Source organism: Pituophis catenifer, unplaced genomic scaffold (assembly GCF_029215685.1).
Source record: "Pituophis catenifer annectens isolate HBS135680 unplaced genomic scaffold, rPitCat1.0.hap2 SCAF_7, whole genome shotgun sequence".
Lineage (NCBI taxonomy): Eukaryota > Metazoa > Chordata > Lepidosauria > Squamata > Colubridae > Pituophis > Pituophis catenifer.
Genome location: NW_027256887.1, coordinates 31,287,726 through 31,315,218, shown reverse-complemented (window position 1 = coordinate 31,315,218; position 27,493 = coordinate 31,287,726). Strand labels below are relative to the sequence as shown.

Genomic DNA, 27,493 nt, shown 5'->3' with positions numbered 1-27,493 from the left:
ATGGAATTATAGCCTTGGATAGATAGATTAGATGCAGAGCTACTCATGTTGGAGAAAGGAGGAACATCTTGACTCAGAAGTTTCAGGAAATCTATTTTAAATCCTTTAGGGGTTTAGATAAATGCATGGTGGGCTTCAGATTTAGTAGAGAATGATGTATAGACACTGATCTTGCTCTTAAAGGGCAGCTATGCTTTCCATGAATGTAATGTAGCACTTTTGTTTGCGGTCTAGGATTCCATTTAATTAACATTCTAGATGTGTGGACAGGATACATGGTGCAAAGAATACAAGTACACCTCTCCATAAAACCTCCAGTATCAACACATGAGGTTTGTAAAAGAGAATCCAAAGAATCAGAATAGAGCTGGAAGGCACCTTGAGGGTCTTCTAGTCCAACCCCCTGCTCAAGAAGGAGACCCTATACCATTTTAGATAGGTGGCTGTCCAGTCTTTTCTTAAAAACCTCCAGTGATGACGCACCTACAACTTCTGAAGGCAAACTGTTCCACTAGTTCAGGGATCGGCAACCCACGGCTCCAGAGCCACAAGCGGTTCTTTGGGCCCTCTGCCACGGCTCCCTGTCCCATCACTGGTTTGCCCCGCCCCTCTTATTTCTTTTTTGGACTCCAGCCCAAAGTAGTAGGAAGCGAAGGCTGCTTTATGCTCAAATGTGGCATGAAGGCAGGTACAGGGCAGCTTTGCTCCTGCACTCTCCTCCCCCCCTCCTCTCTTAACCCCATGGCCTGCTGTGGATGAGCCGGGAGTGTGCGCACGTGCGAAGAGACCCTCAAGCGAGCCGCTGCCCGCCCCGTGCGCGCCTTTCCTGAGCTTTGGTGCTCACTTGAGGAGGGTCTCCCCACATGTGTGCACGCTCCCAGCTCAGCCACAGCTGGCCTGGGCGTCCTGAGAGGAGGAGGGGGAAGAGGGTCGCCGGAGAGTGCAGGAGCGAAGCTGCCCTGTATCTGCTTTTGCGCCACATTTGCACATAAGGCAGCCTTCGCTTCCTGCCACTTCAGGCTAGAGTCCCAAAAAGAAATAAGAGGGGCGGGGCCAACCAGTGATGGGACAGGAATGGAAACTCCTCACTTTGAAATGGCAATACAAATCTCCAAGGTAATTACTATTAGTGTTGTATAAGAGAGAGAGTAACATATTGCTTTAGCAATTCATATGACTTCCTAATATGCAACTATTACACATCCACATGAACTTTTCAGTTGCCTCAACAGAGTTAAAGTTACGCCCTCAGGAAAGACACATGCATGTTCTCTCTCTCTCTCTCTCCCTCCGCGCTCCCTTCGGCCAATGGGCAATGACATGGCAAGGCGATGGCTGGAGCATTAGTGCAAGAGAGAAGCCGTGTCCTGTTAAGACCCTCTTAAGTGAGCGGCCACCCACCCCACGCATGCCTTTACTGTGTTTTGGCGCTCACTTGAGGAGGGTCTCCATGCGCGTGCGAACGCTTCTGGCTCAGCCCCAGCTGGCCAGGGAGTTACGAAAAGAGGGGGGAGGAGGAGGACGGTCGCCCGAAGGGAGGTGGGAGAGAGACATACACACACATACAGAGAGAGAGAGAGAATGATACATAGAGAGGGGGGAAGAGAGGGAGAGAGAGTGATACAGAGGGAGAGAGACACAAGAGGGGGGAAGATAGGGAGAGGGTCAGACACAGAGATACAGAAAGAGGGGGGAGCGGGGGAGATAGGGAGAGGGGGAGAGAGACATAGAGAATAGTTTTGTAGCTGGGTAGGCATGGCTAGGTGGTCATGTGACTGGGTGGGAGTAAGTGACATTGAGTTGGCCATGCCCACCCAGATTTTGTGGCTCCAGGTGAGGGTTTTTTTTCTGTAGGAAATGGGTCCAAGTGGCTCTTTGAATGTTTAAGGTTGCTGACCCCTGCACTAGTTAATTGTTTTCACTGTCAGGAAGTTTCTCCTTCATTCCTGGTTGCTTCTTTCCAGGGGTGGTATTCTCTTACCCTCGCTACTGGTTCACAAATGTGAGCACGTGCATGCAGGTCCTTCCGTGCATGCGCAGAGCGTCAAAAACTGGATGTGATGACATCCAGGTTGGTGGGCAGAGCCTTCCGCAGCTGCCACTACCAGTTCACCCAAACCAGATAGAATCAGCTGAATACCACCACTGTTTCACTTCTTGATTAGTTTCCATCCGTTGTTTCTTGTCTTACTTTCTGATGCTTTGGAGAATAAGTTGACCCCCTCTTCTTTGTGGCAGCCCCTCAAATACTGGAATACTGTCATCATATCACCCCTAGTCCTTCTTTTCTCTAGACTGGTCCCACCCAATTCCTGCAACTGTTCTTCATATATTTTTGTCTCCATGCCCTTAATCATCTTAATTGCTCTTCTTTGCACTTTTTCCCAAGTCTCAACATCTTTTTTGTAATGTGGTGACCAAAACTGGATGCAATATTCCAGATGTGGTCTTACTAAGGATTTATAAAGCGTTACTTCACATGATTTTAATTCTATGCCTCTATTTATACAGCCAATGATTATATTAGCTTTTTTGGCTGTTGCTGCATACTGCTGGCTCATGTTTAAGTGATCATCCACTAGAACCCCAAGGTCCCTCACACAGTTATTGAGCCAGGTTTCACTTAATTTGTACTTGTATCCTTGGTTTTTCCTGCCTAGGTGTAAAACCTTGCTTTTCTCCACATTAAATTTCATGTTGTTGGATAGGGCCCATTCAAGTCTGTCAAGATCTTATTGGATCCTGAGCTTGTCTTCTGGATGTTGGCTATTCCTGCCAATTTAGTATCATCTGCAAATTTGATGACTTCCCTTCTATTCCCTCATCTAAGTCATTTATGAAGATATTGAAGAATACTGGACCTAAGACAGAAACTTGTGGTACCCCACTGCTTACTTCCCTCCATGTAGATGTAGTACCATTAAGGACTACTCATTGAGTATGGTTTGTCAGCCAGCTACAAATCCATCTGGTGGTGATACTGTCTATCCCATATTTCTCTAGTTTACCAAGAAGTAGTTGTGGTCTACTTTGTCGAATGCCTTGCTGAAGTCTAAGTATACTATGTCCACAGTATTTTGCTGGTCTACTAATTTAGTCACTCTGTCAAAGAATGAAATAAGATGGTCTGTTTTTAACAAACCCATGCTGGCTACTATTTGTTTCTAGATGTTCACAGGTCTGTTTTTTAATTATTTTTTCTAGTATCTTTCCAGGTATTGATATTAGGCTGATTGGTCTGTAGTTTCCTGGGTTTGGTTCCCCACCCCACCCCTTTTTTTTAAAGATGGGAACCACATCAGCTCTTTTCCAAACCTCTGGTAGTTCCCCAATGCTCCAGGATTTTTTAAAGATATGGTACAATAATTCTGAAATAACATCTGCCAGCTCCTTCAGAACTCTGAGATATAATCCATCAAGTCCCAATGATTTATATTTATCAAGATCAGACAGGTGTTCTCTTACCATTTTCCTGCTTATTTTAATTTTTATTTCTAATCTGTCTTTTACAATTATACTTTTGGTAGGTTGGGATATAGTTTCTTTTTGCATGAAGACTGATGCAAAGAATGAATTAAACAACTCTGCTTTCTCTCTACTGCCTGTGACTTCCTTGCCATCTTCTCTCTGTAGTGGATGGATTGTTTCCTTTTTTCTTGTTATTTATATGTTGAAAGAAACTTTTTTTTAAATTGTTTTTGACTTTTGTTGCAAGTCCTTGTTTATTCTGAGCCTTTGCTTTCCTGACTTAATCTTTGCAGATTTGGGCTATCTGCTGATATTCTGCCTTGGTTATGTGTCCCTCTTTCCATTTTTTGTACTTGTCCTTTTTGTCTTTCAGTTTATCAGAGGCATATTTGTGCAACCATGTTGGTTTCTTCTTGAATTTCTTGTTTTTCTTTTTCAATGGTGTTGTGTTGGACTGGACTTTTATGATCATATTTTCCAGAATTTCCCACGCTTCTTGAGTTATTTTAATTTTTTTTAAAAAAAAGTTTTTTATTTTTTTTAGACAAACAAACATTTAGGACACCATTCATTTCTTCCATGTGACATCTCGGTGTTATCTCCAAAAACTTCTTCTTTTCTACTATCTTCGTTCTCGCCAAGTCCATTACAAACATTTCTCACTGATCTAATGTTCTAGTTGTAACATGCTATATCTATCTCTATTAAAGCTTATTTATATCTTTTTTTTTAAAATTGATTCCATATCTTAAAATATTCTGAGTCTTCTCTTTCTTTTATCTTCATAGTTAATCTATTCATTTCTGCACAATCTAAATTTTTTTTAATTTCTTCTCCCTCCGATGGTATATTCTCTGCTTTCCAATTTTGTGCATAGGCAATCCTCGCAGCTATTACTACATGTATAATCAAATATATATTGTTTTTACTAATTTTCTCTGGTAAGATACCCAATAGGAACAGCTCTGGTTTTAAATCCATATGTTGTTGTATCATTTCCTCTAACCATAATTTAATTTTATTCCAATAGTTCTTTGCTTCAGGCCATGTCCACCACGTATGGTAATATGAACCTGGTAACTGGTGACATTTCCAACATTTAGCTGATTTGTCTTTAAACATTTTTGCCAATTTCTCAGGGGGCATATACCATCTGTAAAACATTTTATATTGATTCTCCTTATATGCAGTGGACGTTGTTAGTTTGTAATTCCTTTCCCATAACTGTTGCCATTTATCTAAGTCAATTGAATATCCAATTTTTTTTGCCCAAACTATCATTGTTTCCTTTACTTGTTCTTCCTCTAATTCAATACTCAATAAAAAGTTATAACATTTTTTTATTAATTTATCCTCTGATCCTGTGAGTATCTTATCCAGCTCAGTCTTTTCTAAGTAAAAACCATGTAATTTAGCATCTTTTTCATATCTTGTTTGTATTTGCAAATACATATACCAATCCATTTCAATCCCCTGTTCTTCCAATTCTCGTTTCCCTTTCAATTCCGCTTTACCTATTAATAAATCCTTATATCTAACAATATATGTTAGTATAAGGATAATTAATTTCCAAAATGAAAAACATCCGGTTGTATTAAAGCTTCCATTGTTGATAACCATATTGGTATTTTCACATAATATTTATCTCTAACTTTTTCCCATACCAATAACAATGCATTTCTTGGACTTCCGGCGGTGACGTCAACTTATTTGGAACTAGAGAATGGAGCTCCGTTCTTGAAATTCCAATATTCCCGTTTTAGGCACTATTGATCCCGGAGAGATCAATAGAAATTGATCTCGGGGGGAAAGCAAGCATCCCAAAGGTTCAGGAGAAACCTCTTAATTCCGGAGGGGAAAAAAACAGCCATTTTGGCTGGCCTGAAGCACTGACAGCAGGAAAGAAAGTAGGAAGACAGTAGGAAGCGAAAATTGAAACAATAGATTGGAACGGTACGAGAAACAAGGAAAAATGTATATTGAGTGAGGTACAGTTATACAGTGGAAAAAGAGAGCAGAGAGATCGGGACTCCAAAGCAAGCGGCAGAACGGTGACAAAAAGATGAGAGGAGCTGAAGAAGAAACTTTGACAAGTAGTGACTGCGTGAAAAAGAAAGAGCAGTGGGAATGAGGAAACGCCAATGGATCTACTCTGACTTTGACTGGAAAGAGGTGTGGATTATAAAACAAAGTGAATAGAGGAAGGTGATTGGGACTGCATTTGTGAGCTGGACAAAAACATCTAGAGATCAGAGGAGATAACGAGCGACGGAAGAAAGAAGGAACTTTGACAGGTGGTGAATGCATGAAAGGTGAGAGAGCGGTGGAGACGAGGAAGAAAACTAACAGATACATTTGGACATTGACTTGAAAGGGGGGATTACAAAACAAACAGAATTGCAGGAAGATGGCATTTAGGATTAAGGACTGTGAGACGGACGGAAGTCATTAAAGATAAGAGAAAGAGAGCGAGCGGTGGAAACAGAACAGTGACTGGAGAAGTGGTGACTTTAAAAGAGTGATAGACAGATTTGGCGTGGAAAACAACGAACTTTGATCTTGCTACCCAAAAGTGCTGAATTTAGACATTTGGATATTTGGACATTTCTGGTGAGAGACATTAAAATTTATACTTCAAGACAGTGTGGAAAAAGAACTGTACAGATGACTGAGCAGAAAATGATGCAAGAGTGAAAAAGGATTGTATGATAGGAAAATAATGAACCATATATAAAATTGATTAATTTGAGTAGAATCATATACCACTTATTAATAACAATTAATAATTGTTGACTGCTGACTATTAATTGGTAATTAGTGCTTATTGATATTAATTTTAATAACATCTAGTTTTATTTATTTATCGTTATAGATTGATTATATATATTATGTTAACTATATCAAGAACAAATTGATGAATTGTTAGAATCTTAAATTTTTCCCCTCACTTCCCTCCCCTTATTTTCCTTCTCCTTTAACATAAGTGTACATATAAGTTAGAATTTACAAATCTTGAATAAGTATATAAAAGATATAGTGTACTATATACTGCCTGATAGAGTGGTTAAGTGGTTAAGTACTTATTAGAGTGATAAGAATATTTATATAGATAAATTTACAACACTATAAATATAGATTGCCATTTAAGTAAAAATGACAAGCACAGGCACAACAACGATAACCAAAATAAATAAGAAAATAACCTCAAACCAAACATCTCTCACAGCATCCCCTGCACAGCAAAGATCGATAGAAACCATGCTAGGAGCAGATAAAGAAAAGGCAGGCTCTACTTCCAGTATACAAAATATTCAATCAGTATTGGTAGTGATCCAGGAAGCAATGAATAAGTCACAAGAATCTATCGCAAATAACCATGAGGATCTGAAATCTGATGTGGGAGAAATAAAAAACAATATAAAGAAAATGGATGACAAAATAGAAAAGATACAACAGAATATTGCTAAAAATGAACAAAGGATCCAAATGGTGGAATAAAAAATGGAACAAACGGACAAGAAGATAGAAACGTGAGAACAAAAACAGATGTCAACTAACAGAGAATTGGAAGAATCAATCACATATCTGGAAATGGAGAAGACATCCTTTTATCTTAGGTTCCAGAACATAGCGGAAAGTAAAGAGGAAGATTTAGGAGAGATAATGGTGGAGATCCTGGCAGAAACAACACAGAGGGATAAAGAGGACATACAAAGGGACATTGACGAGGTTTATAGAGTGCATACAAATTACGCACGCAGGCACAAGTTGCCAAAGGAAGTACACGTTAGATTCACCAAAAAAACGATAAAGAAAGAAATCTATTAAAAAATGAGAGACAAGGTAATTTTGTATAAAGGGAAGGAGATAATAACACTCAAACTGATTCCAAGATGAGTAAGGGACCAGAGGAAAAATTACAATTTTCTTACATCACAATTAAACAAATATAAAGTGATGTTCCATTGGCTAATCCTAGAGGGCATTCTAATCTCTTGGCAAGAGAAGAAATTTAGGATAGACAGTTTGGAAAAAGCCCAGGAGTTTTTTGAACAACATTCCGTTCTAGAGGAAGATCAAGAAACCAGAGAAGAACTGGAAAATAAAAGCCAAGAAGAACACTCCACAGAAGAAACAGGAGGAAAGGAGAAGATTGCAAAGAGAAAAAATGGAGAGAGAGGGAGTGAGGGGAAAAACACAAATAGTAACAAGAAAAACAAGAAGACTAAGGACAACAAATAGATAAGAATAAAAATGGAACAGGAAATAAAAATGATTTCAATCAATATAAACGCATTAAATGTGCCAGCCAAAAGAAACCAGATATTTACAAAGTTACAAAAATTGGAGATGGACATTATAAATCTACAGGAAGTCCATATTAAAAAACAACACCAAAAGATGTTACAGAATCCAAGACTAGGGAATCTATATACTTCATTAGCAGAACACAAAAAGAGAGGCATCGCAGTTTACATCAAAAAACACCTGAAAACAAAACAAATATACACAGACGAAGGCGGAAGGGTTTTGATGATCGAGATACAAACAGAACTAAAAACAATATTACTGATTTTGATCTATGCACCAAATGGGAATCAAAATGAATTTTTCAAAAATATACATGATAAAGTAAAAGATTTGGAATATGAGAATATTTGTATTATAGGTGATTTTAATGCAATTACAGATACAGAAAAAGATTACCAGAGTAATAAGAAAAATAAAACCAAGAAAAAGACACTTCCAGATACCTTCAAGGAGATGATACAAGAATTATGTCTTCAAGATGCATGGAGAGAGGTAAATAGAGAGGAAAAACACACCAATCATGGTCTAGAATAGACATGGTTTGGATGACGACAGAACTCAGGAAAGACGTAGAAATAGTGGCAAATACCTGGGCAGACCACAACCTGGTAAAAATAATATGGAAAGGATATCGGAGAAAGAAAGATGGATGATGAATAAGGAAATACTAAAAAATAAAGATTATACACAGATGATGGAAAAAGAAATGAATATATTCTTTAAGATAAACACAAAGGAGCAAACCTCTCTTCAGAATCTTTGGGATATGGCAAAAGCCTATGTAAGAGGCCTGACAATTGCATACATGGTGAAGAAAAACAAAGATAAACAACAAACAAGAGATAATTTGTTAAAGGACCTTAAAAAATATGAATTTGAGTTACAGAAGAAACCTCAAAACCAAATGATTAAAGGAAAAATAAACTTGACAAAACAAAAAATTAATTTGATCACACAAACAGAAATAGCAAGGAAAATTAAATTAGCAAAACAAAACCATTTTGAACATGCAAATAAAACAGGACATTGACTGGTATATAAATTGAAAAAAGAAAAAGAGAAAAGGATGATACACCAACTACAAGATGATACAGGAGAGATATACCATAGGAATGAGGACAAAAAGAATATAGCAAAAACATTTTTCCAAAAACTATATGAGCAAGAAGAGATTTTGGAAGAGGATATTAAACAATATTTAAATAAAACAGATGTCAAAGGATTAGAAGAAACACATAAAGAATTACTGAACAGGCCAATCACTATGACAGAATTAATAGAGGCAAGAAAAAAGCAGAAAAATAATAAAACCCCAGGACCAGTTGGTATACCGTCAGAATTCTACAAGACATGTCAGCACTCAATGGATAAAATATTACTTGGAATCTTTAACGATGCACTTGTGGAAGCCACAATCCCTAAATCCTGGACTGAAGCCATTATTACACTTATTCCAAAAGAAGAGACAGATCAAACACAAATCAAAAATTACAGACCAATATCATTACTAAATATAGATTATAAATTATTTACACTGATTATCAAAGAAAGACTTTAAAAAGTAATAAATGAATACATTCACCCGGATCAGAACGGCTTTCTTCCAAAAAGACAAATAAAAAATAATATGAGATTAATAATCGATGTACTGGAATACTATGAAATAAATTCAGATAAACAGAAGGCATTTGACAACGTAAATTGGAAATTTCTCATACTACAATTGGAAAACATGAAATTCGGTGATAAATTTATAAGCATGATAAAGAAAATTTACTCCTCCCAAACCGCAAAAATAACAATAAATGGAAACATGACAGAACAATTCTCAATATCAAAAGGAGTGAGACAGGGGTGCCCTGCCCTCTATCCCCCCTGTTATTCATACTATCCCTAGAAACATTACTAAATGAAATTAGAAGAGACAAAGGAATAAAAGGATTAAAAGTAAAAAAAGAAGAGTACAAACTTCAAGCTTTCGTCAATGACATCGTTTTTATTATAGAACAGCCAATATTAACAGGAACTAAACTCATTTTTATTTCCACCATCAAAATCCTACCTTTTTCATCTTCAAAGTGTAATTTAGGTTCTAGTTGTTCTTTAATATATAATACCACTCCTCTTTTATACTGTTGTATCAATAATGTAAATAAAACTCCTAATTTAGGATTGTAATAATTTTACATGTTGTTTTCTAATATGTACTTCTTGTAAACATATAATGTCCATCTTCAAATGGTTTAATTTGGTTAAAGTTCTGTTTCTTTTTATCGCCGCATTTAGTCCATTTACATTTAGTGATATTGCTTTGATTTCTTCTTCCATTTCTTCTTCTTGTTACTAGACCGCCAAACCACCCCAACGATGCCCTTGATGTGATGTCTCGCTGCCTGGAGGCCGTGCGGGTCTGGATGGGGAGGAACAGGCTCAGACTCAACCCCTCCAAGACCGAGTGGCTGTGGCTTCCGGCGCCCCGATATAGTCAGCAGGTGCCATTGCTGACTATTGGGGGTGAATCTTTGCCCCCCACGGAGGGGGCTTGCAATCTGGGTGTCCTCCTGGACACGCGGCTGTCTTTAGAAGAGCATATGACGGCCATGGCCAGGGGGGCCTTTTATCAGGTTCGCCTGATTCGCCAGTTGCAGCCCTTTCTGGATCGGGACGCCCTGTGCACGGTCACTCATGCCCTTGTTACTTCCCGGTTGGACTATTGTAATGCTCTCTACATGGGGCTCCCCTTGAAGAGCACTCGGAGGCTCCAACTGGTCCAGAATGCGGCCGCGCGGGTGGTTATGGGCGCAACTCGTTGTGCCCATGTGACACCCCTCCTGCGCGAGCTGCACTGGCTCCCAGTGGTCTTCCGGGTGCGATTCAAGGTGTTGGTTACCACCTTTAAAGTGCTCCATGGCATAGGACCCAGGTACCTCCGAGACCATCTTCTGCCACCAATAGCCTCCCACCGACCAGTTCGCTCCCACAGAGAGGGTCTCCTCCGGGTGCCATCGGCCAAGTTATGTCGGCTGGCGACACCCAGGGGGAGGGCCTTCTCTGTGGGAGCCCCAGCCCTGTGGAACGAACTGCCCCCGGAAATACGTAAGATCTCCGACCTCCGGGTGTTTCGCTGCGCACTGAAGACCCTGTTGTTCCGCCAGGCCGGACTATCAACATAATAGTTTTAAATTGGGGTATTTAAATTTTTTGGGGTTTTAAATCTGAGCCAATTTATTTAATTATTTTAAATTTTAAATTGCTGTTTTGTTTGTGTTTTTAAATAGGCTGTACACCTGAGTCCTTCGGGAGAAGGGCGGTATAGAAATAAAATTATTATTATTATTATTATTATTATTATTATTATTATTATTACTACTACTACTACTACTACTACTACTACTAGTAGTAGTAGTAGTTTTTAACTTCATCGCCCTTGTCTCTCTTTGTTCCATTGAATCTTTGGATCTCACCCCTTCCCTTAACGCTTTTTCTTCTTTTGTTTTTTCATCTTTATCTTTCTCTTCATTTCTCTGTTTTGTCTCTCCTACTGCTCCCAATAGTTTTTTTATAAACTATTAAACTTTTATTACATTAAAAACATAAAAAATTATTTCACTCAACAACAGCTAATTGTGGTGTTTTTCTTGTGACAATAATTCGTTCATTATTTACAAAAATTAAATTGTGCATATTTACATTCTTATTTTATCTATTACTTGTACTTAATAACTATCTATCTTCAATCTATCTCTGTTCTATCCAGTTATACCACTGTTCCCACACATTGTAAAATATTGATGTCTCTTTATCTTTTAAACTCAGTGTTAATTTGTCCATTTCTGCGTAATTCATGATCTTTTGTATGACCAGTTTCTCTGCGGGTGTACATGGCTGTTTCCAACATTGAGCGTAGGCAATCCTGGCAACGGTTAATATGTGTAGTACTAGATATTTTGTGCCCTTCACATTTTTTTTTTTTTGAAGATCCTCCATAGGAAGAGTTCCAGTTCTAAGTCTAATTGTTCATTAGTAATTTCCTGTAGCCAATCTTTAATTTTTAGCCAATATTTTCGAGCCTCAGGACAGGACCACCACATATGGTAGTATGTTCCCTCTTTCTTTTTACATTTCCAACATATGGGGCTCATTTTAGGGTACATTTTCACTAAACTCGAAGGGGGTAAGTGCCACCTGTAGAACATTTTATATGCGTTTTCTTTATATGCTGCTGATTTTGTTAGTTTATGGTTTCTGTTCCATATGTTCTCCCAATCTGATAGTTTTATGTTGTGTCCAATATTTTGACCCCATGCAATCATGCATCCTTTCACTACTTCTTCCTCCAATTCTATTTCCAAAAGGTATTTGTAAATTTTAGTAATATTTTTTTGTCTGGTCCTAATAAAATTTTGTTTAGTTGTTGTGGTTTAAGATATATTCCATAATCTTTTATATCTTGTTTATATCAGTTTTGTAATTGGAGATAAGCCCACCAGTCAACTCGTAGCCCTTGTTCTTGGAGGTCCTGTATGGTCCATGGTTATCTAATAGGTCTTTATATTTTAACATTTTATTCAAATCTAAATTGTTTGGATGGGTCATCGCTTCCATTGTGGAAGATTTTGGGATTTTTATGTAGTCTTTATTTTTAACTTTAATCCAATTATTTATTAGCGAATCTCTAATCAGGTGTCTGTGGAAGTATTGTTGTTTTGTACATCCTGTTTCCCACAGAAAGATATGCCATCCTCTCTGCAGGTCGTGACCTTCTATAGCTAGTACTCTTTTATTCTTCAAATTGATCCAACCTTTTAACCAAACTAATGTTGCTACACTATAGTATAATTCCCAGTTTGGCAATCCAAATCCTCCTCTGCTCTTCATATCTTGTAGTAATTTCATTTTTATTCTGGGTTTTTTCCCCTGCCAGATAAATTTTGCTATTGTTTTATTGAGGTCATTAAAAAAGGTCTTTTCTAATTTAACTGGAACAAGTATTGAAATTTTGGTAATATAGACATTTTTATGGCTGCTATTCTTCCTAAAAGTGACAGTTGCATGTTAATCCATAGTTTTAAATCTTTTTTTGTTTGTTGTAATAGTTTGTTATAGTTATTCTTCTTTATCGATTTGCAATGTGCTGTTAACCATATACCTAAGTATTTAATTTTTCTTGTTGTTTGGAGTCCAAGTGTTCTTTCCAATTCTGTTATTTGTAGTTCTGTTAAATTTTTTGCTAGAAGTTATGTTTTCTGTCTATTGATTTTCAGTCCTGCTACAGCTCCATATCTTTCTAATTCCTTAATTAGTATTTGTCCTTTCTCTATTGGTTTTTCGATAATAAAAGCCAAATCGTCTGCAAATGCTTGCAATTTATATTCTTCATTTCTGGTTTTCAATCCTTTTATTTCTGAATTTTGTCTGATTCGTTCTAATAATACTTCTAGTGACAGTATGAAGAGCAGAGGAGATAGAGGACAACCTTGTTGAACTCCTTTCTCTATATTTAAAGTTTGGGTGTTTTCTCCATTAATTATAATTTTTGCTTTTTGTATCAAATATATTGCTGTTATAATATTCTCAAATTTAGTGCCCAAATTCATATCATAAACTTGTTGAATCATAAATTGCCAATTGAGGTTATCAAATGCCTTTTGGGCGTCCAAGAAGACAAAGGCTACTTGTTTCTCCGGGTGGGCTTCGTAATATTCTAAACTGTCCATTATTATTCTTAAATTATTCCTGATTTGTCTATTTGGAAGAAATCCATTTTGATCTAAGTGTGTATATAGTCGTTTAAAATTTTCTTTAATCTGTTGGTAATAATAGTAGCATATATTTAAAATCTACGTTTAACAAAGAGATTGGTCTATAGTTTTGTATCAGTCTGGCATCTGTATCCCCCTTCCTGATTAGCGAAATTAATGCTTTCCTCCATGTATCCGGCATTTTAGCTGATGTTAATACCTCATTGTATAGATCAACCATTATTGGTCCTACTTGTTCTTCTATTACCTTATAAAATTCTGATGGAAAACCATTGGGGCCCGGTGTTTTGTTATTTTTCTGGGATCTAATTGCTTGATTTAATTCCATCATAGTTATATCCTTAGTCAGGGTTTCTTTCAGTTCATCTTTTATTTCTCGGGTTCTTTTTTCTTTTAGATACTCTCTAATCTGATCCTCATCTACTCTTTCTTTCTTATAGAGATCCTCAAGATATTTATGTGCAATCTCTTTTTTCTTTTCTATTGTGTGTTGGTAATCTCCATTTTCATCTTGTAGTTGGTAGATGGTTCTTTTCTCTCTCTCTCTTTTAAGTTTATAAGATAGCCATCTTCCTGGCTTATTTGCTTGTTTGAAGTATACTTGTTTGCTTGCCTTCAAGTTTCTAACCAATTCTTCCTGATCAATTAAATTGAGTTTGTGTTTATGAAAAATCAATTGTTCTTGTAATTGGGAATTTTGTGGGCTGTTCTGTAATTTAGTCTCTAATTTTTTGATTGCTTGAAGTAGATTCTTCTTCTAATGGTCCACAAAATTGTTGATAAAATAGTTTTGCTTTTTCAATAGAATCAAGTCTATGTTTTTGTTCTTGCCATGTCACCATAATTCCTTCAGGTATTAACCATCTAAAACTCACTCCTTTAAATATTAAGAATTTTGTTAAGAATTGATATTCTCTCAAGTCCCTAACTCTTCTGGGTATTTGTCGTAAAACCACAAGTTCTTTATTTTTATGTTTCAGTGCTATAATTCTTGCTACTTGTAGTATCTCTGCTTTCACTGCCTTCTTTGTAAATCTTACATGTACTTCTCTTGGTAGTTTATTCCTCATTGCATATCTTGAAACTCTAAATGCTTCATCAATCTCATTTAAAATCTTTTCCTTGGATTGTTCCAAAACTTCTGACAAAATCTCAGCAATCACCTCAGGTAAATTTTCTCTTTTTTTCTTCTTTTATATTTTGAAATCTTAAGTAGAATTCAGAACGCTCTATTTCCAGCATGATAATTATTCTTTCTTGTAATTTATCAGTTGACACCAATTTTTCTTTTAATTCCTCAACTTTCTTCTCTGTCATTTCTGCCTTTTCTTCTACTTTCTGGGTTCTCTCTTCATTTTTCCCCATCATATCTTTCATTTCTTTTTTTTTTTAATTTTCATTGAAATTTATTATAATACAATACAGTACAATCAGTCAGTGTTATTTTTCTACACAGGTTACATTGATTCTTCTTTTACTTTTCATCGTAATATAACGTAATTTACATATGCATCTTAAAATTTATATTAACTTTTATCTATTCTTTATTCTATTATCAATCCACCTGTACCAATCATCCCACACCGTATAATATTCTTCATTCTCATTTAATACTAACGTTAATTTGTTCATTTCGGCACATTCTAGAAGCTTCTGAATAATATGTTCCTCTGGTGGTATGTCCTTTCCTTTCCAATATTGGGCGTATGCTATTCTTGGTGCAGTGAGTATATGTATGATTAGATATCTTTTTTTTCCCCGATATTTCATCTTTAGTATTCCCAGGAGGAATGTTTCAGGTATCAATTTGATTTTTTCATTGGTTGATTCTTGTAGCCAATTTTGAATTTTTCCAATACCTCATCACTTCGGGACAGGACCACCACATGTGAAACAAGGTATCTTGGTGTCATCCACATTTCCAACATTTGGGGCTTACATTTGGATAGATTTTGGCTAATCTCGCGGGTGCTAGGTGCCATCTGTATAGCATTTTATATTGGTTTTCTTTGTATGTTGCCGCTTTTGTTAATTTATAGTTACTATTCCAAATAATCTCCCATTCGTCCAAATTTATATTATGTCCAATATTTTTGGCCCATGCTATCATTGGCTCTTTTACTACCTCTTCTGCCCTATCGAATTCTAATAAATAATTGTATAATCTAGATAGTACTTTTTTTCTGGGCCTATTAGTAATTTGTCTAATGTGTTTGTTTCCATCTCAATGCCAAATTCTTCCTTATCTTTTTTGTACCTAGATTGAATCTGTAGGTATAGCCACCAGTCAATATGTATTCCCTGTTCATCTACCGATTGATTACTTATACAATTTCCTTGATTATCTAGAAGCTCTTTGTAACTAATCATTTTATTAATCTCTAATGTATTTGGGTATATCATGGCTTCCATCGTCAATAGCCAATTCGGGATTTTCATGTATTGTTTTCTTCTAATTTCCTCCCATACTTGGTCTTTTTCTTTTTGTCCCACAAGAAGGCGTGCCACCCTTTTTGTAGATTGTGCCCTTCCAAAATTAGGATTCTTTTGTTTCTTAAATTAACCCATTCCCTTATCCATACTAGGATGGCCACTTTATAATATACGAGTCCGAAATCTCTTGTTTTTTTCCCGGCCCAAATGAATTTCCTAATAATTTTGATTTCTGTGAAAAAAAAATTTGTCTAAAATAACGGGTATCGTTTGGAATAGGTATTCCAAAACTTGGGCAGGATATGGTATCGTTTGGAATAGGTATTCCAAAACTTGGGCAGGATATTCATCTTTATCGATGCTATCCTGCCCAAGAGTGGTAATTGCACTTTCTCCCATTTTTCCAAATCCTGTTTTATTCTTTTAACCAGAGGTGTGTAGTTATCTTTCATTTCTTTTAATTCCTGTTTTATATCATCATGAAGCGATTGCATAAAATTTCTTAGTCCCATCATCTCTGAAGTTTTCTGTGTTTCTGCTGCTGAAGGGCTTGATGCTGGATGCAAATGGGCTGTAAATTTCTTCATTTCTATAATTTGTAATCCACTTGTGGTTTAATTATAATCCAAATATCTAATCCACTCAATGGTTGAATTAGCAAAAAGAAAAAAAGAGGGGGGGGGAAATCCCAATAAACCACCTTCCTCCAAAAATTTAAGATTCCAAATCTCCCATAAAGAAATTTAAAAAACAAGAGGAGAGAAAAGAGAAGGAAAAAAAGAAAAGCTAATTCAGCTGCCCAAAAGGTAAAAAAATTCAAAATCAAAATCCAAACAAGAATAACCAAAAAAAAGATTTTTTTAAAAAAAGATTTTTTTTCTGACTCTTCAGGTCATAATCCAAACTTTGATAGTCCAATTCTATTAAATTCAGTAAAAAAGCATCTGGGTAAAAAACAAATCAAGAATATAGACTTTTCACTTTTCACTTTCCCACCAGCAAGTCTCAAAACAAAATACTTCAAAAAGAACTAGTCACCCCAGGAGAAAAAAAAAAAAAAAAGATTAAATGCCAAAAAGAAAAAAAAAGTTCAAAAACAAGTTCAAAGTCTAGTCTTCTCTCTTCCACAGCTGTTCTATTATCATTCAGCCAAAATGTCAAGGTCAATTTATTTGGATTTCTTCAAAGTAAAGATCTATTTTTTTTCTTCTGCCACTAAATGACACTGCAGGTTAACTTTTAGCATTAACACAGTACATTCACTTCTTTAAGCTTTGTTGTTTCAAAATTTTCTTCTAGCAATCACCACCATTCTGTAACATTTCATTCAAATCTTCCATTAAATTCATTATCCAAATTTTTATTGTCAAGTTTTATAAAAGTTAAAAGTTCCCCAAATCCTTTTCCCCCCCCCCTTCAATAGCAATATAGTAAAAACTTCCGATTGCGCTTTCCTCGCCATCAAATTACTAGATGTGAGAGCGAATACACACCCGCTCTCACTCCTCGCTCTCAGCTAGTCTTTTCCACTCTATGGATCTTTCAGATGGATTTGAAGAGAAACTCTCAAAAAAAAAAAAAAACCAAGTCACTCTCACCTCAATGTCACATGCTGTCTCTTTTCTTCCTCTTTTGTTGCGGCCGCCCCAGCTTCCTAGCGACTTCTAGGTCGCTTTCTGTGCTGTCCAGTTTGAGGAGCTTCTTCCGATTCTGCCAGGGAGTTTACGATCTCCCTGTGCTGACTGGTATGTGCTCCTCTTGTTCGTCGTTCCTACAGGACAACTTAGATCACTGAGGATCTCTGGACAGCGGAGATATCGACGGGTCCTTGAGAGCCCTCAAAGTGACCGTCATACCGCCGTGACCATTGTCAGGGCATTGATTAATCCCATATTTGGCTCTGGGACAAATCACCCTGGTTTAATTAGAGGATGGATCGTGGCTTATTTCTTGTTGCAATATTCTGAAAAAGAAAACGCGAAGAAAAGTTCTCTAATAAAACTCATTTATTTGTTATAAAGAAAATAAAACACCTCACTAACTAAGAAAAGTAATTGCTACATTTTGAAATAGCTTTTGCTGGCTATTTCTCAGCCGGACCTTTCTGGCAAGAGAACAAAGGAAAGAGTGTGTGAAGCAAGTGAAGGAATATGGACATGCGTAGTAAAATACTGATAAGGAACTTGGCAAACTACAGTAAGTCTATTAGTTCAAAAATAATGAAGCTCAGCTGGGAAATAAAAAACGCAGTGACATTCCCCTTCTTTGCCAGTTGAGCGAAATATCAGTACATCATCAAATAAGGCACATCTTCTCACGCAGATACTCGTGTTGAGCTGCTGGAAGTGGTTTGTTGAGCATATCAGCAATTTGCTCATGTGTAGATACATATTGCATTTTAACAAAACCTTTTTTCACTAAATGTTTTATGTTTTGGTAACGAATGTCAATGTGTCTGGACCTAGAACCTGTGAAATGTGATTCAGAAATATAAACCACCGATTCATTGTCTTCCACCACGGTGATCGGTCGGATCGGGTGTGTCCAGATATCTGTGACTAAAGCATCAAACCAAGTTAGAGAATTACATGCATCTGAAACACAAGCATATTCAGCTTCAGTAGATGAACAAGAAACAAAATTCTGTTTACGCACTTGCCAATAAACAGGACATCCATTTAAGAACATCATATAACCTGAAGTACTTTTACGTGATTTCTTATCACTTGCCCAATCAGAATCTGCATAACAACATAATTCTGCATAATCAGTATGTGTTGGTTCTAACAATAACTTCATGTGTTTAGTGTATTTTAGGTATCTCAATAATTTCTTAATACATGTCCAATGAAACTGTTTTGCCTTACCTACGTGTCGAGATAAGAGATTAACACTAAGTGCAATGTCGGGTCTGGTCCAACTACTAATGTATAACAGTGACCCAATGACTGAACGATAAAGTGTTTGATCCTCAAACTCAGGACTTTCTTCTTGTGTCAAGTTATGAAAATCTGTTTGCATGGGTGTCTTTGTTGTGTTAGCATCTTTCATGTTGCAATGATGCAAAACTTGTTCAATTTTATCCTCTTGTGAAAGACTAAACCGCTTCTGTGTTTTTTCAATCTGAACACCTAAATAAGTGCTAATATGACCTAATGATTTCAGTGTGAAGTATCTCTGCCAAGCTTTGGCAAAAATTTCACTCATTTGCTTATTTGGACCAATATAAACAATATCATCAACATAAACAAGAACTATCTCATATGCATTGTTAGATCTTTTTGTGAACACGCACTCATCAGTTTCGGACTTAATAAAGCCCATTGAATTTAGTTTGTCAGTAAGACATAAATACCACATTAAACCAGATTGTTTCAGACCATAAAGACTTTTGTTTAGGAACCAGGTATCCCCTTCTTGCTGTCAGAATCCTGGAGGACTTTTCACGTAGATCTCTTCATCTAGGTCTGCATGTAGATAAGCGGTGTCAACATCAAACTGGAAAATTTCTAAACCAAGGATAGTTGCAGTTGCTAAAGCAATTTTTACACTTTCAGTTCGAACTGTCGGTGAGTAAGTATTTGTGTAGTCCTCAGGATAACGTTGAGCGAAACCCTGAGCTACAAGTCTGGCTTTGTACAATGACTCACCATTTGGTTTCTTTTGATTCTGTAGACCCATCGAGTGCCAATGACCTTTTTGTTTGCTGGAGGTTTTGCAGGTGTAAACACTTTGAGTTTCTTTAGACTGTCCATTTCAACCTGCATTGCTTCATACCATTTGTCTTGCTCTGAATCAGGGAGCTGCTTGATTTGTGTGAAATTATCAGGTGGAAGTGTAACATTGCAAATCAAAGGTAAGGGTGCTTTTGTCAGTTGCCAAGAATATCGTTGTGGAGGGATTCCTTTCGTGGCCCTCTTGGAACGTCTCGGAACAACTGTCCTGTCTTCTTCTGCTTTGTCCTCGTCCTCACTTTCGTCGCTAGCGTCAGCATCCGCGGCTTGCGAAGACGGAACATCGGGTTGAGAAGAACCAGTGGAATCTTGATCATCAATCTGCGTGGCATCAGCAGTATCATCTCTGGGAAAATAAACTCTAGGATCTTTGGAATGAATCCTGGACCAGTCAATATCTTCTTCAAAATTAGCAGATTGGGAAATCACAATTGCATGTTTAGAGTCAATAAATCTGCTCCATTTTGAGTTATCATCAATACCCATAAATCTCAGTCTCTTTGCTGCTGGACCTCCTTTTCTTCTTTGAGCTAAGGGAATGTTCACCATAGCGTATGAACCAAAAATATGGATGTTTTTAAGATCGGGCTTGTAGCCATACAACATGAAGAAAGGAGTCTGATTTGTTACACTGCTCCAAGTACGGTTGACAATGTAATTTGCATATTTTATAGCTTCACCCCAGTATACCTTATCAAGGTTGGCGTCTTCTAGGAGACAACGCATCATGGTTTGCAGTACCTCTCCGTTGTGAGCCAATGTGTCAGGGGCCGAAATCTGATGAATAATTCCATTCTTACACATCCAGTCCTGGAAATGCTGAGACATGAATTCGGCACCACGATCACTCTGGATTCTGGCGATACGAACTTGGTGTTGGGTAGAAACAAGGGCTGCAAAGTCTTTAAAGATCTGAAAGGTCTCTGATTTTTCTTTCATAGGATATACATATCCATATCTAGAGTAATTATCAACAATTGTTAGAAAATATTTTCTACCACCAAATGATGGCGGGAAAGGACCGACTATGTCAATGTGAACCAAATTAAAAATGCGTGTTGACAGGCGTGTAGCGCGTTTGGGAATGGCTGCTGCTTTGGATTTGGCCTTTTTGCAGACAGCACAATCCAAAAACACCTTACACCCCTTTAGATCCAAACCTTTTGCGAACTTCAGCATCTTCCTAAGAACACGGAAACTGGCATGCCCCAATCTTCTATGCCATTTATGGATACACCTGGAATGCAAAGGTTTACCTGTTAGTGAATTCTCAACATGAACAGTTTTATGAGGAACTTCAGGCTTGCTCTGAGCAACCTGTTTACCAATTCTCTTTTTGTTGGCTTTAGGAGCCTTAAGGGTAGCAACAGGATCTCTCTCTGGAGCATCTCTCTCTGGGCCTGCGCTCTCCCTTTTTGGAGTTTGTATACTTGCCTGTGTTTGTGTTTTAGGCTTTGGCTTTAAGTAATAAACACCACCAATTAATATGGTTCCAGCAACAATATCTCCATCTTTAACAATGTAACTTGCATTTTCAAGGTGGTGAACCTGGAATTTTAACATTCTAGACAAGTGACACTGACTAAGCAAATTACTGGTTGCTGTTGGTTTTAAACCGGCCAAATCTATTTAATTATTTTAATTTTAATCATTGTTTTGTCTTGTGTTTTTAAATTGGCTGTACACCGCCCTGAGTCCTTCGGGAGAAGGGCGGTATAGAAATAAAATAATAATAATAATAATAATAATAATAATAATAATAATAATAATAATAATAATAATAATAATAATAATATACACTGCTCAAAAAAATAAAGGGAACACAAGCAGAAGACATCCAAGATCTGAATGAATGAAATAGCCTTATTAAATACTTTGTTCGTTACATACAGTAGTTTTGTGTTCCCTTTAGTTGTTTGGGCAGTGTATAAACTACTGTATGTAAAGAACAAAGTATTTAATAAGGCTATTTCATTCATTCAGATCTCGGATGTCTTCTGCTTGTGTTCCCTTTATTTTTTTGAGCAGTATAATATTGTACAGTACAATTATACTATTTCTAGTTTTCACAAAATTAGCATTCAGCAAATATAACTAATTCAAAATCTTTCAAAATCTTTTTTTCTTTCCAAACCTAGGAGGCTCATGGATTTAACTTGCTAAAAATTAAATCTGAGCATGGTAAGTAATCCATACTTTGTATTAAAGAAATTGCTCCTCATAAAAAATGGAGGGGGGTGTTAGAATATAAATCAATCTATACAATTCAAGGTTTTTTTTAATTACCTGGACTTTTACTGCAATTTTCCTTTCTTAAATGTTAATATTGTTTTTTTAATGGTTCTCAAGAAATCGACATATAAATGAGCTGCATGATTTCTTAATAGCTGCTCAGGTTTCAGCACTCAAGTAGTAAATAACAAGTAGTGGCATGGCACTATTTGCTTTATTTCTCCTTAAGCAATATACAATAGATGTCAGAATCTGTCATACCTTTCTATTTCAAATGATCAAAAGATATGCAGAACTTTAACTTATTTAAGAATAATAAATGTAGATTAAATACTAGAAACACAAGATTAATTTGATCCAAGAATCTTATTTAGATATATCTACTTCTTCCCTAAAACCTATTTTTTGTTTACTAGATCTGAATTTCTATCAACAAGTAAAACTAATGAATTTCATCAGAAGACAGGTGCACCAATGTCAGTGTTTTAAGTGTGAGAAAAAATTCCATTTGAAAAAAGAGTTAATATGTCATTTGGAAGATAGCAAACATATAGCAGTTCTACCTGAAAGATCTGTTTGGGATCAACCACAGTAAGTTATGTATGCGTGTTCCATCAATATTGTAGACAGTGTATTATAAGACTTAATTTGACAGTCAAGGTTTGTATTCTCTTAATCTGTGCAGGCTACAAACCAGCCAATCATTCAGAATGCTCTCTGATCTACACACTTTCAAACTAAAAGCACTAATACAATTTGCTAGGTATTTTTGCTAGATTTAAAAGGAAAGGATAGAATATTTTCATTAGACAGGGCATGTCACTTAACAAGTGACAAATAGAGAACAGTAAGTTTTCTATTACAAACTATTCAATGTGTTTAAAAATGCAAGATGATTTAAAGTTTACAGAAAGTAGGAAAACAGAATTAATTAACTACAGACTTGAAATTCAAAAACAAGCACCACCACATTGTTGGTTTGTACCTTCAAGAATCTGTAGTGACTGAAAATATTGATTATATGAATATATATGCATGTGAACATATTCATTATGTGCACATATCATAAATTGTGAAGCAGTTTCCCAGTGATGCTTCCCATTTCATTGGGAACTGTGTTAAGAATTGGAATTGGGGAATAGGATCCAATTATATGTGTTCTTTATTTGGTGTTACCTACATGCAGTAGCAGTTATTGCTGCCTTGCCATTCTTCCATTAGCACTGAAATAGTAATAGATCTATAGTGCACTGCATAGCATTTCAGTCCACCCTAACCAGTATCACACAAACTACAGCAGTAGCAAGAGATAGCCGCAACTATTGCCAATTTCTGCTTATATGACAGGCTATTGCTGTTTATGTGGTTGCAGTAGCCATGTCCATTTCAGTAATGTTAGGTTCAGTCATAATGCTATAAGTGGTGTGGGCAAAGAAAACATTAATTAGATATATTACTTTTTTTTGTTCTGTTTAGGTACTATTTTCCTACCTATGAAAATGATACTCTTCTCTGCTCACTTTCTGACAATGAGGATGAACTGGCAGCTGAAAAACGAACAGATAACATACCTGTCATTAGTGAAGATGTTTACAACGTAGAGGCTTTGAAACAGAGCAGTGTATTAAATGAGCTTCTTCATGAGGAGTTAAATAACATAGAAACATGATTACAATGAAAAAAATCTTAATAACTGGTTTTTAAATTTTAAAAGAGGTAAAATATTTGGATATTACTATGTCGAACATGAATGGTATGTTATTTTAACATAATTATATTACAGTATGGAATGAAATTAAGATCTATTAAGATGGGGAAAGATGAAATTTATTCTTTCTTGGAGAAATTTCTGGGATAAAAATAAAAATGTTACCTAGAGTGTTGTTTTTATTTCAAACAATACCAATTTTGAAAAATGGTTTGCCTTTTAAACAATGGCCAAGTTATTATCTAGATTTCTATGGCAGAGAAAGAAACCAAAGATTAAATATAAATTCTGCAGGATACAAAAGACTGATTAGGATTACCTGATTTAAAATTGTATTCTACATTATTTTGTTTGGGTTGGATGAAAGAATGGGACCTGCTGAGAAATAAAATAATGAAGTTTGTCAGACATGAGCTTTTTTATGATACAATAAAGTTAATATTAATGTAGATTTTAAAAATCATTATGTGAAAAGTGCTATATTGAAATATAAACCCAGGAGTCCAAATATATCTTTTATCAACCTCCATATAGGAAGCATTCTATAGAAGAGTAACCGCTGATAGAAATAAATAGTTAGCATACAAAGATTTAGTGTCATTTAGTGTACAAGAGGATGGAAAAATTGAGATAAAGTCAAGAGAACAATTAACTGTAGAAGGACATTGTTTCTGATTATATGCACAGTTAAATGAAAGATACAATATGAATAAAAAATACAATATGAATAAAAAGTCAATTTGAATTGAAAATTACAAAACATAATTTGAAATTGAACTATAATGTGTACAAATTATGAACATAATAGCAAAAATTAATAAAATTTTATTAATATTTGAAACAGAAGAACATGTTAAAATGGGCATGACAAAATGGGCTAATAATTTGAGGTAAAACATAGAGATTTGAGAAAGAATGTGGGAAACTGGTATTAAATTTAGATTAATAATTTATGAGAAAAATTGTAAAGTGATGTATCATTGGTCTATGACACCAAATAAATTATCAAAAATGTACAAATGTTGAAAATATGAAAACATAAGGGGCATTTTATTATGCTGGTGGATTTGCACAAAAATTAAGAAATTTTGGATATAAATTTATACGAAGGATTTTAAAGATTATTATTGTAAAGAAAATAGAATTTTTCTTATTGGGACTCAGAGATAATTAATTAAGAAAAAATGGGAGATTGATTTTTTATGATATAATAGAATGAGCTGGAAGGGACCTTGGAGGTCTTATAGTCCAGCCCTCTGCTCAATCAGGAGAACCTATACCATTTCAGATAAGTGAATAACAACTAATAGGTTTAAGATTTTAGCTTATGCTAAATGTACTCAATTAGGCATGATAGGAAAATACATTTAGTGTTACAGCCATAATTCTCAATATAAAAGTAATTAAAACATTTCCTACATATCTACTGGTATGGTTCCTTTTGTGTGAATGTTTTCTCCAAAACAATGCCATGGCTATCAATACAATTAGCACAGGGGCCCCACAATTAGCATAGGGGCCCCATAAGGCTGTGTGCTCTCTCCACTTCTCTTCTCTCTATATACCAATGACTGCATCTCAAACGATCCATCTGTTAAACTACTGAAGTTTGCAGATGACACAACAGTGATCGGTCTCATTCGAGACTGATGAATCCGCATACAGACAGAAGGTTGAACAACTAGCCTCGTGGTGCAACCAGAACAATCTGGAACTGAACACACTCAAAACCGTAGAAATGTTGGTGGACTTTAGGAGAAACTCTCCCATACTACCACCGGTTACAATACTAGACAACACAGTATCAATACTAGAGACCTTCAAATTTCTAGGTTCTACCATATCTGCCCAAAGAGCTGCTGATAAAGTTCTACAGAGGAATTATTGAGTCTGTCATCTGCACCTCTATAACTTGTCTGGTTTGGTTCTGCAACCCAACAAGACAAACACAGACTTCAAAGGGCAATTAGAACTGCAGAAAAAACAATTACTACCAACTTGCCTTCCATTGAGGACCTGTATACTGCACGAATCAAAAAATGGGCTGTGAAAATATTTACAGACCCCTCACATCCTGGACATAAACTGTTTCAACTCCTACCCTCAAAACGACGCTATAGAGCACTGCACACCAGAACAACTAGACACGAGAACAGTTTTTTCCCGCATGCCATCACCCTGCTAAGCAAATAATTTCCTCAACACTGTCAATCTAGTTACTAAGTCTGCATTACTATTAATCTTCTCATCGTTCCTATCACCCAGCTCCTCCCACTTATGACTGTATGACTGTAACCTTGTTGCTGGTATCCTTAAGATTTATATTGACTGTTTCCCTATGACTATCATTAAGTGTTGTACCTTATGATTCTTGACGAATGTATCTTTTCTTTTATGTACTCTGAGAGCGTATGCACCAAGACAAATTCCTTGTGTGTCCAATCACGCTTGGCCAATAAAGAGTTCTATTCTATTCTATAGCATAAGTATCTGCAGTCAGATGTAACAAGTGATGATAACTTTATGTGCGTATATACTGTTTGGGAGTTGGATTCTCTGCCTTCAACATCAATTCTTATCAGCATCATAAGACTGTATTGAATATGGAATGAAATGCTCCTGAAATCAATTCAAGCATTTAAAAGAATATTGGTTCCTTGTAGTTGTTCTATGTGAATGCAAAAATTATAGAGGCAGTGCCAGTGAAGTGGTACAAAATAATAAAACAAGTTCAATAGTAAAACCATTCTCAGAACAATAAAACATTATTGTTATTATTATTATTATTATTATTATTATTATTATTATTATTATTATTATTATTATTAAAACAATTGAAAATAATTTTAAAATATCTATGTTATCTGTATTAATCTAAATACCACAAAGCATTTGAATGACTGGAGCCATATGTTTGTGTCTCCAATGCTGAACAGTCTTTGGATTGCGAGTACATTTTCTTTATTCAGAAGTCAAACCCTATGTGATTGAGATAGAACAGTGGTTCCCAAAGTGGGCGGCACCGCCCCCGGGGGGGGATGCCCTGGGTGATTAGGCAAGGGGGGCGGTAGGGGGGCGCTAGAGGCAAAAAGGGGCGGCAGGGGGGTGCTAAGTGGCAAGAGGGGTGGCCCCCACTCTTTGGCCTGTGCCTCGGAGCAGTTACCTCCTTTCAAGCAAACAGCAAGAAAAAACAGCTCCTTTCAGCTTCAGCAGAGGCTAATTAACCTGTTGATTAGATCGGCCTCTCGACTCTCCGCTGATTTGCTCTCAGCTGTTTTGCGCAGGGCTCTGCTGCTTGCTGCAAAGAGCTAAATTGCTGGAGCAGATTTTTTTTTCTCCTTGTGCTAATCAAGCTGAAAACAAAACAAAGTAAAGCAGGCTGTTGGCTGTTTGCTGCAACGTTGGAAAATTAGGCAGAGGCAGATTTCTTTTTCTTCTTTTTCCTCACCAAAAAAGGTAGGTGCAAACAATGGGAAATTTAGGGCAAAAGAGGAACACAAAAGAAAAAAAGGAGAAAGAAAAAGGCAAAAATGGGAAGGGAGAAAAAGAAAAAGAAATGAAAGAGAAAGATGTTATACATATTTAGAATTGAAATATGAATAGTAATAAGAAATAAATGGGAAATCATGATTGTTAAAAATGAAATGAATAATAATTGGAATATTTGTCTTTGTATTTTTGAAATCTAGACAATGATAAGTTTATATTTTATTTTTTTTGAAATATGAATAAATATAAATTAACAATTGAAATACCTTTAATGGTATATGGTGGTGAAAGTAAAAAGGATTAAGTTGTAGCTTGGATAACAGCTAGAACATTTTTAAATTTAATTAGGGAAATTG

The 27,493-nt window shown here is 36.1% G+C and overlaps 1 protein-coding gene across 1 annotated transcript in view; it reads left to right on the top strand.

The window, feature by feature from the left end:
- Positions 1 to 23,750, top strand: part of ZNF277 (zinc finger protein 277) — a 166,934-nt gene extending 143,184 nt beyond the window's left edge. Inside the window, exons 10-12 of the mRNA XM_070947134.1 lie at positions 21,847 to 21,889; positions 22,357 to 22,531; positions 23,417 to 23,750. Of these exons, the coding sequence (XP_070803235.1) occupies positions 21,847 to 21,889; positions 22,357 to 22,531; positions 23,417 to 23,609 (411 nt within the window). The 3' untranslated portion in view covers positions 23,610 to 23,750. The remainder of the gene's footprint in view (positions 1 to 21,846; positions 21,890 to 22,356; positions 22,532 to 23,416) is intronic.
- Positions 23,751 to 27,493: the final 3,743 nt, after the last annotated feature.